The sequence below is a fragment of the Fusarium verticillioides genome, chromosome 6, assembly GCF_000149555.1.
Source record: "Fusarium verticillioides 7600 chromosome 6, whole genome shotgun sequence".
In the NCBI taxonomy this organism is placed as follows: domain Eukaryota; kingdom Fungi; phylum Ascomycota; class Sordariomycetes; order Hypocreales; family Nectriaceae; genus Fusarium; species Fusarium verticillioides.
This window is the reverse complement of record NC_031680.1, coordinates 803,765-818,727: the sequence shown is the minus strand read 5'-3', so window position 1 is coordinate 818,727 and position 14,963 is coordinate 803,765. Positions and strand designations below refer to the sequence as shown.

The 14,963-nt window shown below is 51.1% G+C and overlaps 6 protein-coding genes across 6 annotated transcripts; 4 read left to right on the top strand and 2 right to left on the bottom strand.

Annotated features, from left to right (window-relative positions):
- Positions 1-2,496: 2,496 nt before the first annotated feature.
- On the top strand, positions 2,497-3,375 carry FVEG_02530 (hypothetical protein). The gene is made up of 2 exons (XM_018889840.1): positions 2,497-2,736; positions 2,793-3,375. Exon 2 carries the CDS (start codon positions 3,005-3,007, stop codon positions 3,266-3,268), a length of 264 nt encoding a protein of 87 aa, XP_018746066.1. The 5' UTR covers positions 2,497-2,736; positions 2,793-3,004; the 3' UTR covers positions 3,269-3,375.
- Positions 3,376-3,568: 193 nt separating this feature from the next.
- FVEG_15083 (hypothetical protein) lies at positions 3,569-4,286 on the bottom strand (the record flags this gene model as incomplete). Its single annotated transcript, XM_018904175.1, has 1 exon — positions 3,569-4,286. The coding sequence occupies exon 1, from the start codon at positions 3,812-3,814 to the stop codon at positions 3,569-3,571; it is 246 nt and encodes an 81-aa protein (XP_018746067.1). The 5' UTR covers positions 3,815-4,286.
- A 1,275-nt stretch (positions 4,287-5,561) lies between these two features.
- On the bottom strand, positions 5,562-5,702 carry FVEG_15084 (hypothetical protein; the record flags this gene model as incomplete). The annotated part of the gene is made up of 1 exon (XM_018904176.1): positions 5,562-5,702. One exon carries the CDS (start codon positions 5,700-5,702, stop codon positions 5,562-5,564), a length of 141 nt encoding a protein of 46 aa, XP_018746068.1.
- A 624-nt stretch (positions 5,703-6,326) lies between these two features.
- Positions 6,327-6,741, top strand: FVEG_15085 (hypothetical protein; the record flags this gene model as incomplete). Its single annotated transcript, XM_018904177.1, has 2 exons — positions 6,327-6,585; positions 6,704-6,741. The coding sequence occupies 2 exons, from the start codon at positions 6,327-6,329 to the stop codon at positions 6,739-6,741; spliced, it is 297 nt and encodes a 98-aa protein (XP_018746069.1).
- A 545-nt stretch (positions 6,742-7,286) lies between these two features.
- Positions 7,287-7,754, top strand: FVEG_15086 (hypothetical protein; the record flags this gene model as incomplete). The annotated part of the gene is made up of 1 exon (XM_018904178.1): positions 7,287-7,754. The coding sequence occupies one exon, from the start codon at positions 7,287-7,289 to the stop codon at positions 7,752-7,754; it is 468 nt and encodes a 155-aa protein (XP_018746070.1).
- A 2,168-nt stretch (positions 7,755-9,922) lies between these two features.
- FVEG_02531 (hypothetical protein) lies at positions 9,923-13,750 on the top strand. Its single transcript, XM_018889841.1, has 2 exons — positions 9,923-11,891; positions 11,957-13,750. The coding sequence occupies exons 1-2, from the start codon at positions 11,274-11,276 to the stop codon at positions 12,737-12,739; spliced, it is 1,401 nt and encodes a 466-aa protein (XP_018746071.1). The 5' UTR covers positions 9,923-11,273; the 3' UTR covers positions 12,740-13,750.
- Positions 13,751-14,963: the final 1,213 nt, after the last annotated feature.

Genomic DNA, 14,963 nt, shown 5'->3' with positions numbered 1-14,963 from the left:
ACCGGATGGAGTCCAGATTGTGACAAGCGAGCGTGGCGGCAGCTTATGGTGCAAGCCGCAATGTCAATCCTGACGCCAGCCCCGGGGATTCGGGACAGCCTGAGCATCATTGCGGCGCAGATATTTAACATGGCTTTTGTGGAAATAAAAGAGTTTGTAGGCGTGATATCCTTTGGCTGTATTGCTTTTTGGCTGTTGTCGGGAGATCTGGTCCAACGCTAAAAACTGAATTTTGTGCCATCTCTGCATGTCTGCATCAGTACATAGGCTACAGAGAGCGCCGTGCGTTAGAGTAACTGTCTCAGTTGTTGGCCATCAGCTTTGTGTTGTGTTTTCCGACCAACTATTTTGTGAGCTGTCAGCATGGGTCAGACTCGTTGTATTAGCCAGCTTCCAATGTAAATCATACATGGATATTTGAGTTACATAGAGTACACATCAGCTTTCCCGCATGATGACGAGGTCGTTGTTTCTTTCTGATGTATAATACGAATCGTATCTCATCTGACTCCACGGCCTGCCGTGAGTCTTCTTCGTAATGAGGACTTAGGTACTCCGTACTGAAGTGCATTATCGATCGTTCCTCTGGTGACGCTTTGGCGGCGTTAGACCCTCGCTATTTGCTGCATCTATGTTATTGATTGGCCCTCATAGCAGAGTGGACTCCTGAACTCTATGGCCCGGCCCGTTTGCTGTCAACCCATGGCATGCGGTAGCTGTTGGTGGTATATGTACTGTGCGCCGGACAGAGATCGTCGAGTCGAAGGGGCCGACCGAATCTACGCTTGTTATTGGTCACGGGAACCAAAGGGGAAAGCAAGTATAGATTGAGACACGGCAAGAGAATAACAACTTGCCATGAATTAAAAGAGTCTGTCCGATGGAGACCTGCATCAAGGAGGAGGGTGCGCTGAAAGATCCAAGAGGCTTAGCTGAGAGTCAGTTGATTAACGTGATAAGGTGCCTCGCGCCTTAGGCAAGAAATTTCCCGTCCCCATTCCACTGAAAGCGCGATATGGGTAAAGAAGGTGGCAGGTCATGACATTTAGGTAGGTAGTTAGTAGTTGGAAGGTACCATCGAAATCAAACGTGTTTACAGAGGAAGGTACCTTCCTTCTGCCATCAGGCGCCCGTGCCCGAACCGCGATGCTCACCTTCCCTAAGTACAATGGTAGGTAGGTGACACGCCTCGGACATTTCGACCGAAAAAGTATTCCGACTTCTTTCCTGAGTCAAACATTCATCCTTGGGTATTTTGGTGTTTGAGAGAATCACAGTATAATTTCTGTTTTCGGGTATTTTCAGTGGCAATGGACAACCAACCCAATCATCCAGAAACGGGGTGGCAGGGGCTCAAGGCACTCAGCTTAGGGCACCCTCTACGGATACCTCAACAATCCTATTTTTAATTAGCGACGGGACGAAACTTATTACCAGACTTGTTATCCTTTCTTTCGCTGTTCTGGGCATTAAATAGGTACATATGTATCAGGGATTCGTCAACAATTCCTGCCAACATCGCCAGCATGCTGGCGAGTCCACTGTCACAGTGCCTCAACAGATTTCCTTGCAGCCAGAATCGATCATGTGAGCGATGATCAAGAAGCCAAGGGTATTCCGGGATCACATCTGGTTGTTTTTATTCGACCACCAATATTCACAAGGCCCCAGGCATGGAACGGTTGCCGTTGTGATGATTGACCTGGCTAAGGCCCTGGTCTCTTTTCCTTCTTCCTTGTTAGGGGCTAGAGAAAGAAAAGCTCAACGATTAGGCTGTTGACAGGAGAAAGATCAGTGCTCTGATAGGCCAGCTTCCTCGTAATCTCTCCCACAAAACAGAGTCGCTATCGACAGGGATTGACCGCTCCGCTCATCTGGTTGTACATACTAGGGCCTCATCAACACTCTGCTCCAGTTCTTCGGATGGAAGAAAACTCACACATGCCAATGAATCAATAGCAATGCACCATCTCATTATAGTGTCGAATGCACATCCTGGTACTTACTGGCTTTGTACTTAAGAATTGGGCTATTTGCTCGGCAGCCGAATGTCTCGGTTCAATGTACATACCTAGCCACGCATTCCATGTCCGCCTGAGTCTAGCGCACCACGTCTGCTGCAGGATGAACATCAACGCTGGGAGGCTGGCCAAAGATGAAACGACTTAATTGCAATACCTTCTTCAAGTCTGGGTATAATGCCCCAGCACAGGGCCCCTTGCGGCCAATGTTAGTCAGTGTTAGCGATCGTTGATCCTCTCTGTCATCGCTTGTGACGACTCATGGTTGACTTGCAGCTTCTGTCCATTCACGGCTGGAGTCCTTTCACGTGAAGCGGACTTGACGCGGCTTGCCGGGTTGACCAAAATTGTCTCCCTTCAAGCAAAAAACCCTTCCTTCCTTCGGACGGGACAGCCCTTGCGGCCCGACGCGCACTTAGAAGCCGCATGCCCCGTATGGCTCAGACCACCCCAGCCAGGCCCACCAACAAAACCGCCACTACTGCGTCAATTTTGGCACTCTGCCAGTTCCTGCCACGACGATACCTGTCAGTTGCTTACCGACAATTGGATCATATGCTCGCATTTGTTGCCAGCCTTGATTACGTTCGCCATGGATTATCATCCTTGGCCAAAACTGGCCGGCTCGCCTCACTTTGCTGCAAGTATGTATCTTCTGGGTTGGCACTCTTCAAGCGTTCCCTGCACCGTGCCGAGAACAGGCAGAAGGCATTTAGTGAGTATCGATTGACTCACTGATTTAACCGAGCAGGCCCAGCTAAGGCCCCATAGGCTTGTCTGTGGTCAATAGCAATGCCATGAATTGAAGGGCAGAGGCATTAAAGGGAGCTTGACTCCGGTGTCTAGCGGTCAGCAACCTGGATATGGCTAAGCCTGCTTCCTTCAGACCTCTGTGGTCCAGCAACCTTAACACCAAGGCGTGAGATTGGACATTCTGCAGATGCTGCATATCGTCATGCATAAGCAAGCAAAACCGTAACATCATGCAGTGCTGGTCGGTATTATTTGACAAGGTCAAGGTAAATTCTGCACAGCCAGCGAATAGGAAGCTAATCGGCAAGACGAAAGGAGGGTTTGGGCGTACATGGTCGGGACGGGAAGAGCCTTTTCTGTATACGGCTCAGGCCATAGCCGTACCTGTTCTCACAAAATCGGTTCCCCGATATGCGTTTTACAAAGTTTTGGAGGCTCGGCCTACTGTGTTCGTTGATGATGCCTGCTGTAATCTGACGCGAGCGACGTGTTGACCCATCCCACACACGCATGCATGATGCTAAGGCCCAGGTTGTTATGGCAAGGGATACAATCGCAGCACAGACACATCCACATTATCTTTTTGCCTGTTGTACTTGACTCCTCATACAAAGAGGAACAGTGGCTACGGGTTTTCAGCTGATGAGTGTTTGTTTGTGGAATGACTTGAAGCTCTGCAGATACCAGACGCCCCTCCGAAACAGACTTTCTTTGCCCAAAGCTAGAGAAGCCCGCCGCTCCCGTGCCTTGGATGTGGCTAGGGGGCAGACAGACGGGTTTCGCTCCTGATTGGCTCACTGCAAGTCACTGGAACAAGCACCGTCTCTGATGGCGCCCAGAATTCTGTCCCGGTTCCCAGAGAATCGGAGCCTTGCTCCACCGTCAGCGTTCGTGACACGCAACGATCCGGCATCCAGCGATTTGGTGCGGTCGGAGCTCTGGCCAATGATAGACTTTGACCCCAGGCTTGTCTCATTGGAGGATTCGACTTTGTTGGTCAATTCACTTGTCACTTGAGCCGGTGTCACGATGTTGTCCATTAGACTTGTGGCTCTGCTTCCAATTCGATGCGGTCAGCTCCGCGATCGGGCCTTTGGTTCTGCCATCATACACATAGCTTTTGCTTCGATCAACATGATTAGATAGCCACATATCGTGGTATTTTTGCATGCGTTGGTGGCTAGACTACGGATACTGACTTGCGGCTTGTGTCAGCCACTGGATCTCATGCTGATTGGCAATCATTTCGCTTCAACGCCAACACCATCCAGCATGCGAAAATGCCTCTAGCCTGAGTAACTCGAAGGATTGGCGGAAGACTATCGCATACCGCAAAAGAAAATAAGGAAAAAACTTCTCCGCACCACCTCGACGGTACGAGGGCCAAGTCCAAACGGACTTGAGGCCAACACACCAATCAGCACCCTCTACACAACTTTCAGTATTTTCTGGCAAAGTATCTTGTGTCGTGTGGAGGGCTGCATAATCAAACACATACAAACGAAAACAGACTTGGACCACAAGGGGTGAACCTCGAAGGCAATGGATGTTAGTTGAAAGGGGTCATCGGACATGTAAACCAATGCCTTTTCCCATGAGCAGTCAAGACATTGTGCCATGACCCGATCTAAAGCGCAGGGCACCCGTTCTATTGGATCTGTTCAAAGCCGTACTGTGTGCTTCATCGTGTCTGACTGGTTGATTAGTTCAAGCCAACTCTGGCGCCGATGAGCGAGCGTGGAGCTGAGTGTCGACCTGCATGAGTCGTGTGGATGCTCGTCACCTGGTCCCTGTCAGGGAGGGGCACCAAGCCATGAAAGTCCAAAAAAACGTCGAAGGCACATGGACGATGAAGCAGGGATGGAACATAATGGACCACGCTGGCCGATACCTCGTGAATGTCCAGGGTTTTACAGCGCGTCTGGTTGTCAAGCCCGGCGCTATCTTGAGAGTTGCGGGTTGAACCGCAGTGCATTTACGGATAGATGGCACCCAAATGACGAGCTCTTGGTGGGGCTGGCAGTAATAACCGATGTTCACTGTCTCCTGTCATGGAACTGCTCACACAAACCTTTTGTTTTTTGTTACCCCTCGAGTCACCGGCTTGAAACTACTCAACAAACGACACAGATGCTCACCGCATAATTGATTCAACTATTGCAGACAAGCTATATCTCGCAAGGGTACCTATGCGTGCTTGACGCATGTCGCATTGCGTAGCCTAATGTTTGATTGTCGAGGGCTCCTGTGGTGACCTACAACCCACTGTGCATAGCGGTGAGCAAACGCAAGTCAGCTCGTTGCTTGTTCCGCCGTATGCCAGATCATCTTGGCTGACCCCGCGTTCGAGCAGGCGAAGAAGGGTGGCATGAGTGATATGAATCTCTTCGACTAGATTGCCCCTCTGAACCGAGGCGTCGTTCCTTTCTCCGGGGACTACTGTACGAGAGCGGCACGCCACTTGGCCGTGGGGTCCTGTTGCGATGGCTGGATCTTGAGGGTAGTACCATTTTTTTATTTTAAAAACAACAACAACAACAAACAAACCCCATCAATACTTGGTCAAAGAATTGGTTAAACACATAAAGGTGTGTAATGTTGCGAAGAGAATGGTTCTCGCAAGTATGTACATTTTCCCATCCTGTCTACTCTCAATTCATTGACACTAAGTAACGTGGAGGAGGCCCTGGTAGCAGACACCCAGGAAGGAAATCGGTGACTGGTGTTTGTTATATATGGATGAGGCCCTCAATGGGATGAGAAGTTCACTGGCATGGTCCCAGCGTTTCAGCGTCCCTGGACCCTAACGCAGGCCGGACCGTCCCAGGTCAGCGCCGTGCAGCCGCGATCATTGGCGAGACCTTGGCCCTGTTCATACTGGTAGCATCTCAGGAAGCTGTTATGCACCATTTCCCAGTTCATTCTCATCAACTTGTGTTCACGGGTTGACAACAAACGACAACGACATTTCACGAACACAATGGCCAGTAGAGGACATTGGCATTCCTCAGCCAGCAAATTCACATAAAAGCGGCGGCCATCGAGCCTATCGTTCTCGCTGATTCCACAAATTTTGCCGATGTGACTGAAGCGTGATTTCGAAGAGAAACTCAACAACGAACGGGGCAAGAAACACTGAATTGACACAGAAAATGAGAGGATTCAAATTGTATTGTCTTGTACTGTACAGTACAGTACAGAAGGCCTGAAATAGTGAACTGCAAGGGAGCAGACAAGACCACTGCACGAAGCAGAAAGCGGTTGAGTTGCATGAATGATACATACAAGGGATTCGCATGAAAAGGAACACTAACTAATTGCGTCGGCCATTTCCACTATCGTCGTCCAAGGCTCGAATCCGCCGCACCGAGGCCCACCAAACCAAGCGAGTCCAGCAGCCAGGTCCCACGACTGTGACCAGGGTCAGGGTCGTTTTCACACTCATGCTCAAACTGCCAGCATCATCATCATCATCACCATCATCTTTCATAGACCTACCCCTCCTAGAGGCTATGTACGCACGGCACCAAGAACATCTGGCACACACTCACAATGCATCCTGCGGCCGCCTCTGCAACCCGCCGTCGGGAACAAGCGCAGAACCCCAGAACACGCAGCGACCCAAGGTTCGGGGCTCTAGAAACCCCAAACCATTCGCCCGCGCAGTGCAACGCCCTGACGGCATCTACAGATTGTTCTGCCCTTGCTTCTAACAAGAGGGACGATAACCCCAGTAGCGTTACACTGATTGATGATTGGATAAATTCCCGGGATACCAACTCAACTCAGCAGATAGCCTTCATGATGTACAGTATGTGTGTCTCTAGGTATGGGAAGCATTACAGCGCCTCTCGGATATCCTTCATTAATGTCCTTTGACTTGGTTGGACACGATGTCTCTACCTAACCCAAGCTGATGCCACATCTAGCAAGTCGCTTTCTGAGCTCCGGCGCATCTTGCCTCTGATAGGCTCGGCCATATCCAGGCTATCAATGCCCACCTGTCCAACTCTTACGTACGTCTATCAACCACAACTCTCACAAACGGGCCTTCACGAGCTTTTCAACCACACTTTTCCCTTTTTTTGTGTGTGCAAAGCTCTCGTTTTTTGTCTTTCCCGGTTAGAGAGCGATCCACAAAGATGCTTGCCGACGCACGCACGCACACTCGGGGAGAAACATCTTTTGTTTCGCCAGCTAATTTACAAGACCTGCGTTTGCTTTGTAGGCGGACCCGGCGTTTGTCCAGCCATAAAACAGTCTACCAACGTAGTCACTCGCATCTGTCATCTATTGTGAGATGCGGGTTGCATCCATGCGGCTGCGAGACGCCCAAGTTAGGGCCATGCTCTGAATGGAATCAAACACCAGCTGGGCTCGCCCGGCATCTCCTTGGTCAGAATGGATGGATCCACAACTGCTTGTGTCGCCGCCTCGGCTGTTCCACTTACCCCTCGACTGCTGTAAGGTACCAGCAATTATGCTACAGCCAAGTCATGATTGAAGAGTGAGATGGTGTCGAGCGTGTGTGGTCCGGTTGATTTGACGCCAGACAAAACACAGAGAATGCGATATTCGTACACTGGTGCATCTGCACACATGTTCAGAAAGACCCGGCAATTTACAGTATGTCCTGTGACGTCTCGTGCTGCTGCGCCCTATGCTCTGCTCCCCGGTCATGCCTCACTCAGCCTTGATTTGCTGAACCCTTTCCAAACCGCTGGGACGGATGAGCACCCACAGAACAAAGATTGCCAACAACAGCCAAATAGGTATCAAACCACGACACTGCCCGTAAAGAGCCCCTCATCAATACGAAATCCTTTACTGCTGTGTGGTCACTGGTCATACCTAGAAATTCCTTTTCTTGGACGCCGATCAGAATATTGCTCTCTCTCATATCAAGTATCTTCAATCGTACCCGCACGATCTGGGTTGTGCTCCCAACTTTCGAAAAGCACCAACCCACCAGACCTATGACCTCGTGACTGTTTCTGACTGAGGCGGCAAACGACGGGCGCTGAACGAACCTTGTAGCATATTGGCCATTACAACTATGGGAATTAAAACTAGAATTGCCGCGCTTTTGTGGGCGTGCCATTTTTGGAGTCCGCATTCAGTCTGGATGGGTTTATGCCGAGGACTTGGGTCTGACTGTATCGTCTCCCATATGGTCTGTCCCCATCCAGACGTTAGACGAAATGGTACATAGAATGGATCGAGGAAAGGAGCAACACAAATATGATGAGCTTGGACAGGTAAGAAGGGCTGGTGGACAACAACGGTCGTGGATTGTTGAGGCAAGCTACGATTAATATGATTGACGAACATATAGTCTAATGATCTCAAGAAGCCCAACAGGGAATGCCCAGAGACAAGACACGCGAGAGAGGGAGGCGCCGTGCCCGTTGAGATGTGGTTGTCGGCGGACATTCCAGTCGGGAGAAGAGCCCAATGTCCAATATCCAAGCATACATATTTCTCTTGCCCCTCGCTTATTAACATTTGCGTTGAGTTAGTATTGACCTGAGACTCTATTTACTAATTCTGCGCAATTACCGTTCCTTATTGATAAGTTCATTTCATCCGCTGCCTTGCCCTTCCGCCTGTTGACCGCTTGAAAGTCTCGGTACGACAGTCAGTGCCTGGAGGCAATAGCCTTGCGCACCTCGAAGGATCTCCAGCTCCCCACAGAAAGCCTCTTTCTTGTTTGTCTCTTCTTGAATCAAGGATGCATATCAAGTCGGAAGCAATCTCCTATTATGTCACGTTATGGGCTCGACTTGAGGCCCTGGTCCAAAAGAACAAAGACGATGCAGTCAATGCGTTGCGATACATGCTGAGCCAATCGCTTGCGGTCCGGTCCTTGAGGCGTCGACGAACATATGTATGGGTATGAATAGTGTTATTGATCTACGGATAGGCAGCCTGGTGTAGCCTTGCCGTTCCTCCACTTGGCCACCCAACCTCAGCTTGCTTAAATCACAGGCTTCCTGATGTTACCAGGTAAGGTGTGCCCGTCAGTGATACCCAAGGCAGGTCCACTCAGTTACTCCGTATTGTTATTCTCATGCTCATTCTGGTACGTGCTCAGCTGGTCTTTTCATCTCCCGAGAAGGGCTGGCTTCTAGCCCTCGACTCTAACGCCAGAAACGCCCTGGACCCGGTTCTATGCTTTGTTTCCTTGACATCCAGTCTTTATTGCCTGCCTCTTTGGAAGTTTGTTAAATATAGTCTCCCATTGAAAGATCGGTAGCCTGTATCAGAATAGGCGCTTGGGCAGATTAGTTTGTGTTAGGCGGTTGCTCATCCATACTGTACTTGTATTGCATGGTATGGTATAGTACGGGTTGGAGACTTGGCTTATTAGATCATGATCGTGAATGAATCTCATTTTGCCCGTGCTCGCAGCTTTGCTTCCAGACTACCTAACCCAAGTAATATTTTAGTCGAACTCACCTGGCAGCCGGGCTCCTGGGTACAGTACAGTGCGTGCCGGGGCTTAAATCAGAGTACAGTGCAAGGGCAGGCTGCTCGGGCTGGGCTGCAGCGGGTACGGTACCTTAGGTGCCAGGTCTTAGGTCTTACCTAGGGGCTTGCCTGCGTTGGTACACACTTAGATACAGTGCACTACAGTACCCCGAGGACGGGAGCTGTCCCTAAAGTGGTTTTTGGCTTCTGGTCTATGAAGTGCCCTGCTAACTTATCTCCACTAGCTGGGGCCGGTTCCCTGGGAACGGCACGACACCGGCCCATCCGTCCCATTAACTTACTCCCGCCTGGCCTTCCGCCACTTGCCTCCACTGCCCTGCCAGTCCAGCCAGCCAGCCCAGCCTAGGCCAGCCAGTCCACAGTCAGTTCAGTTCAGTCGGTCAATCCACAACATCTCACCCTAAGAAGAAAATAACCCCTTCCTTCATGCTACTACTGCTGCACCTCAGCTGCAGTGCACACACTACCTAACACTGCGCACTACGGCGTACACTACACAACCTACACTACACCACGCACGCTGCACCTGCGCCTGGCCCCTCGCACAAACCCTTTCTTGGTCGCTTCCATCCAGTTCGTTAGACTCACACCCTTTCATCCCCCTGCCATTAGCTCCCCACTTCCCTGTCGCCGCAATTGCATGGGATGAGGGCACCTTCAGACCTTACCTTTAGGTTGGTAAGGTAGGTAGGGACGGACAGGAGATACCTATAGGCTTGCTGTAGCTTGACACCCTCACCTCACCTTAACATTGACCCGACTCTCCCTCACCTCCCCTTCTTACTTCTCCATCATACATACTCTCAGTTCTTCAACTCTCCACCCGCAACCTCATCTTCTCCATCAGCATTCCCATCAAGTGCAACCGACCAAAACACCATATCAAAGCTGGAAACTCATTCCTGTTTGACCTTGGACTAGGGGATGGCACCTCGTTTGTACATGCTCTGTTGTCACCCGTGAAGGAAAAAGAAACAATTTACAAAAAAAAGAGACGAAGAAAAAAGAAAAAGGGAGGGCGCTCACGAACGAGAACAAACGACTCTCTTTCCGTTGCTATTCGGGGCGTCAGACACATCTCAATCCCACGCCGATCAACAAACGCTTCCTTGGGAGGATATCTCCTCTTGGAGACACGCACAGCGAGCGAGCGAACGAGCGAGACAGACAGACCAGCAGCAGTACCTGGGAGGGAGACAGTACATATTTTGTCTCTCACCTGACTATTTCCGCACCCCCAAGAACAAGGGAAAGCAAGGGCAAAAAGGGCCCAAAAAGTGTCCCCTCTTTTATTTCATTTTTTTTTCTCCCCTCACCCCCAGTACCAAGTCTCAAGTCTCAAATCCCAGTCTTCGCAAAGCAAAGCAAAGCAAAGCAAAGCAAAGCAAATCCACAATCCACAATCCCCAAAAACCCCAGGCTCCATTTACGGTTGGGTGGTTCCTGGTTCCTCCCACGCACCGTACCGCACGCACGCACGCACGTACACCGTCGACGTGGATCAGATTGGATCGGAGGTTCCTCCCATCCCATCCCATTCCCTCCCTCGCTATAATTGTCGGCCTGTCCCGCCGCACTCTTCCCGCCCACGTCAGAGACCATTTTCACACTCCTCTGCCTCTCAGGAAGCAGAACCTCCGTCAGGCCAGGCTTAGGATTGCGGTTCCAAGACCTCGTGGAATTTGCTGTCATCTCCCGCCGAGACATACACTCACTCACTCATTCTTGACTCGCAGCAATCGGTCATCCCGTCGACCTACAACGCAGTAGCCACAAGACACGCACGACAGCTCAAGAGAGTAAAAGACAGTCCAGGATCTCGACGACTCGGTTTAGATTATCATTTGACCATTTCCCTTTCCCTCCACTTCGACTTGGTCTTGGATTATTTCCACCGCCAAATGCTCAGTTGCAGAATCGTCCCTCAACCCATTCAACTGCACGCATTTGGTATCAACGTCGCTGACCGCATCTGCCCGTCTGCGGCCCTTTGCGCCTCAACATAGCATGGCCGACGACAGCTACCGAAAAGAGTATCCCCAGCAGAGCCGCCCAGAAGACACTCACTCTCGACCTCAGTCACATTACCCCCCTCCGCCGGACACTGCCCAGCGGCCCTCCGACGCTCCTCCATCCAGCATGGCTACATCAGTTACTTTGCCCTCCATCCACGACTCCCGCGGTTACGGCCCGCCGCCTGCAGCTCCGGGACGTGGCTATCCTGCCGACCCGCGATACGCATCTCCCAATGCCGTCAATGGCTATCCTCCTCCCGGCCATCAGCCTCCGCCCGGTCAACCTCAACAGTACCTTCCGCCTTTGCAGCCGCAGTCTGATCCCCGATCTTCGGCCTATCCTCCTCCTCCGCCGGACCAACGTGGTTACTATGATGACCGCCGTCCACCATACGGGCAAGAGGCGTATAGCACGGAACCTTACTATGCCTACTACCGCGGACAGCCTCCTCCTCCAGGACCTCCACCGCCAAATGGCCACCCAGGCTACCGTCACATCCCCGCCGGCGTCTATGAATACCCAGTCGGACATGGCAATGCGCCTCCTCTGACACAGGCAGCCCCACGACAACGAACATCAATTGCTTGTAGATATTGCCGGAAGAGAAAGGTTCGTGACTAATGCGATTTTTGAGGGTTGTTTCATTGTCGCTCAAAAATGCTGACTATCTATAGATCCGCTGCAGCGGCTACCAGAGCGCCCCCGGTGGCAAATGCCAGAATTGCGCCCGTATGAACCAAGAATGTATCTTTCAGCCCGTGTCTTCTTCAAGCTCGACAGCTTTTATCCCCGTGTCAGCGCTCCCAGGAGGTGTACCCCCCGGCACTCAACTCTTTGGTGCCTATGGGCAACCCCTGGCCCCAGGCACAGTCCCAGCACCTCCACCACCCCATGCTGCTTATCAGCATGCTAGTGCCCCTCCCCCTCCTGGAAACTATTACGCGCCTGTCCAGTCGCCTACAGAATCCTTTTCGTCTTATGGCGAAGCTAGAACCGATGACGGCAGCCAGCTTGCAGGGCGACGACGTCGCAGGACGTCAGAAGAACAGGATGAAGGCTATAGACTGCCTCCTCCACGAAGTGCCGTGGACGAAGACCCGCGCAGAAGGTCTCCAGCAGAATTTTCGAACCACAGCAGCCCAGGTGGAGTGGGGTACCCTCCGTATCAAGGTGCAAGACAAAGCCCACGAAACCCAACGAGCGGCAGTTTGCCTCAAGCTGCAACAGCCGGTAGTTATGCAGCTTCTGCACCTGGTGGTCGTTCCCCGACAGGCCAAAATGGGTCAAGTGGTGCGTCCACCCCTGCGAGGCAGGGACAGCAGTCCCAAGGAGGAAATGCATCGATCATGAGTCTGAGCAACTTGGTAGATAAAAGTGATATCGACAAGACTATGATTGAAAGGCTTAACCGACCTGCACCTGGTCAGCCTGGCGCACGACGAGATGTCAGCCGCTAAGGAGGTGGCAGGGTGAGAGTTGACGCTGCCGGACACGTCAACGGAGAGGGTCGGAATTACATATGACAACGCTTGCCGAAGAGTCTGTTGGTTTCCGCTGGAAGGCTGCCGACAAGTTGATGACGAATGCATTGTTTTTAATACCCTTTCCGAATCGATTACACGCCCAGATTTTCGTTGACCGGGAAGTGAAAGGAGCGTGGCTCAAGTGAGGGGGAAAAGGAAAAACAGCGGGCGGGGGATCGCGATAACAAATACAGGACAAGATGTCAGGATCTAGAAAAAGACGCGAGTTTGGCGACAAACAACCCCTCCGTTCGGCTCTCATGGTCTGTTGGACGTTTTGTTATATGGCACTTGATTTTATGTGAATTGTCCTTGACAGACTCTTCGTTTCTCGGAGGGGGAAAGGATTTTGCCCGAAAAGCAACTACTGCAAAGTCGTTGTATTATTTTAATCGGTCGGCCACTTTGTGTTTCCAGGAAAGACGGATAGCCTCACGGCACCATACGGTTTGGTTTTATTTCTGCTGATGCTTTATCACGTTTGTACATTCGAGTTGTTTATGTTGTCTCTGCTATTTGTTGTCATTCGGGTAGAGAGAACGAGAGCCGTAGCGATATGGTCTCGGGTGATGTTTAAGGGTGTTCTGGAGACTGGAGGAAAGAGAAAAGCCAGGTCCTAAATCAAAAGGTACTGGAGGAGACGATGACAAGCAAAACGGAGTGAGCGAGCTCAGGGCTTCGAGATGAGGATCATGGCAAAGGATGCGGGGTTGATTCTGAAGATTCCTTTCACTTTTGTTGTTCTTTTGCCTACGTACTCGAGTACTCATCGCAATGGTCGAATCCAATAGGGTGATGACCATGTATAAACAGATATATTGTTGTGAATTTGATCGAGATGTGTACGTGATGTCATATGGTTTTTCAATTGAAGGTCACTTTATGCTGAGAAGACATGTGTGTGCCTGTATACTCCGTCCCATCCCATCCCATCCCATCCTGTCTTGTCGAGCACATCTCTCTCTCTCTCTCTCTCCCTCTCTCTGTCTCTCTCTCTCGGGACTGGGACTCGGTGGTTAGGTACCTACCTAGGCTCTTGCTTCCGCTGTGCCCAGCTAATGATTGGTTTGTCACCGACGCAAGTCCAGACGGAGGGGGCCAAACGAGCCAATGAGTCGGGTGGCTCTAGATTCAAAGGACCTACCAGCAGACATCACCTTAATGTTGGCACTGACTGTAGGTAGGTACCTACTGAATGCCCTGGGTTTATGTGATCATTGTGATGCACTTAAAAGCACCAACCTACTAGTATTTACTAGGCACATAGCTCATGGATTTACCGACTGGGGGACGGAGTTTGGAATCTGTGGTTGATTACGACTGTACTACACTGAGGTAAAGAGTAAGCGGAGATGCACAAAACTGGAGAGGGGACGAGGAGGAGACAAGAGGACAAGCTGAGAGAGAACGGCTCAGGCCAAGTCAAGTCAAGCCAAGCCAAGCCAAGCAGTGACGGGACAAGTTAGCAGTTAGGCAGGCTAGGGGCCAGGCAGGGAACAGGCCTCTCCGAGGGGGCTTCTACAGTATGGACTGAACACAACGGTCTTGTTAGGGGAGTGGACAAGCAACGGATGCGAGGTCATCGAGTGTCACCCGAAGACTCCCGGCAGATACCGTTGAGATTTACCAGGGTATTCAGTGAGAGTGGGAGGGAGTAGGTACAGTAATAGGGCAGAACAATTTTGAATTTTGAGGATGATATACGTCGGTACGACATGGGCATTCGTTCAGTTAGATTGTAGCTATGTAGGTAGGTATGTACCCGAGAAGACTGAGAGTTTGGGGGACGGAAGCGGGAAAGGCGTTTACAGTAGCAAGGTTTTGGGGACTGAAGGGGCATTACAGCAGAGGCTAGGCTCACCCAAGGGACAGAAACGGTGTTTGACTTTGGCCGATTGACGGTTGAATAAGAGAGGACAAGAAGAGGGAAGGGACTCGAGGGCATGTGATGGGATGTGATGTGATGTGATGGGTTGGAATGTCCGGGGCTTTAGATTAACCGGCATCATCTGGCCAAGCATCACCCTCCCGCCTTCATCGTATCGCTCCTTTTCGCACTTGTCTTTTTGAGCTTTCGGATTAGCCGTTAAAATGATTTCGCTCGCAATCGCTTTGCTCCTGCTTTGTCTTTTGTACTCTGGCTGGCGGTCGCGATCTC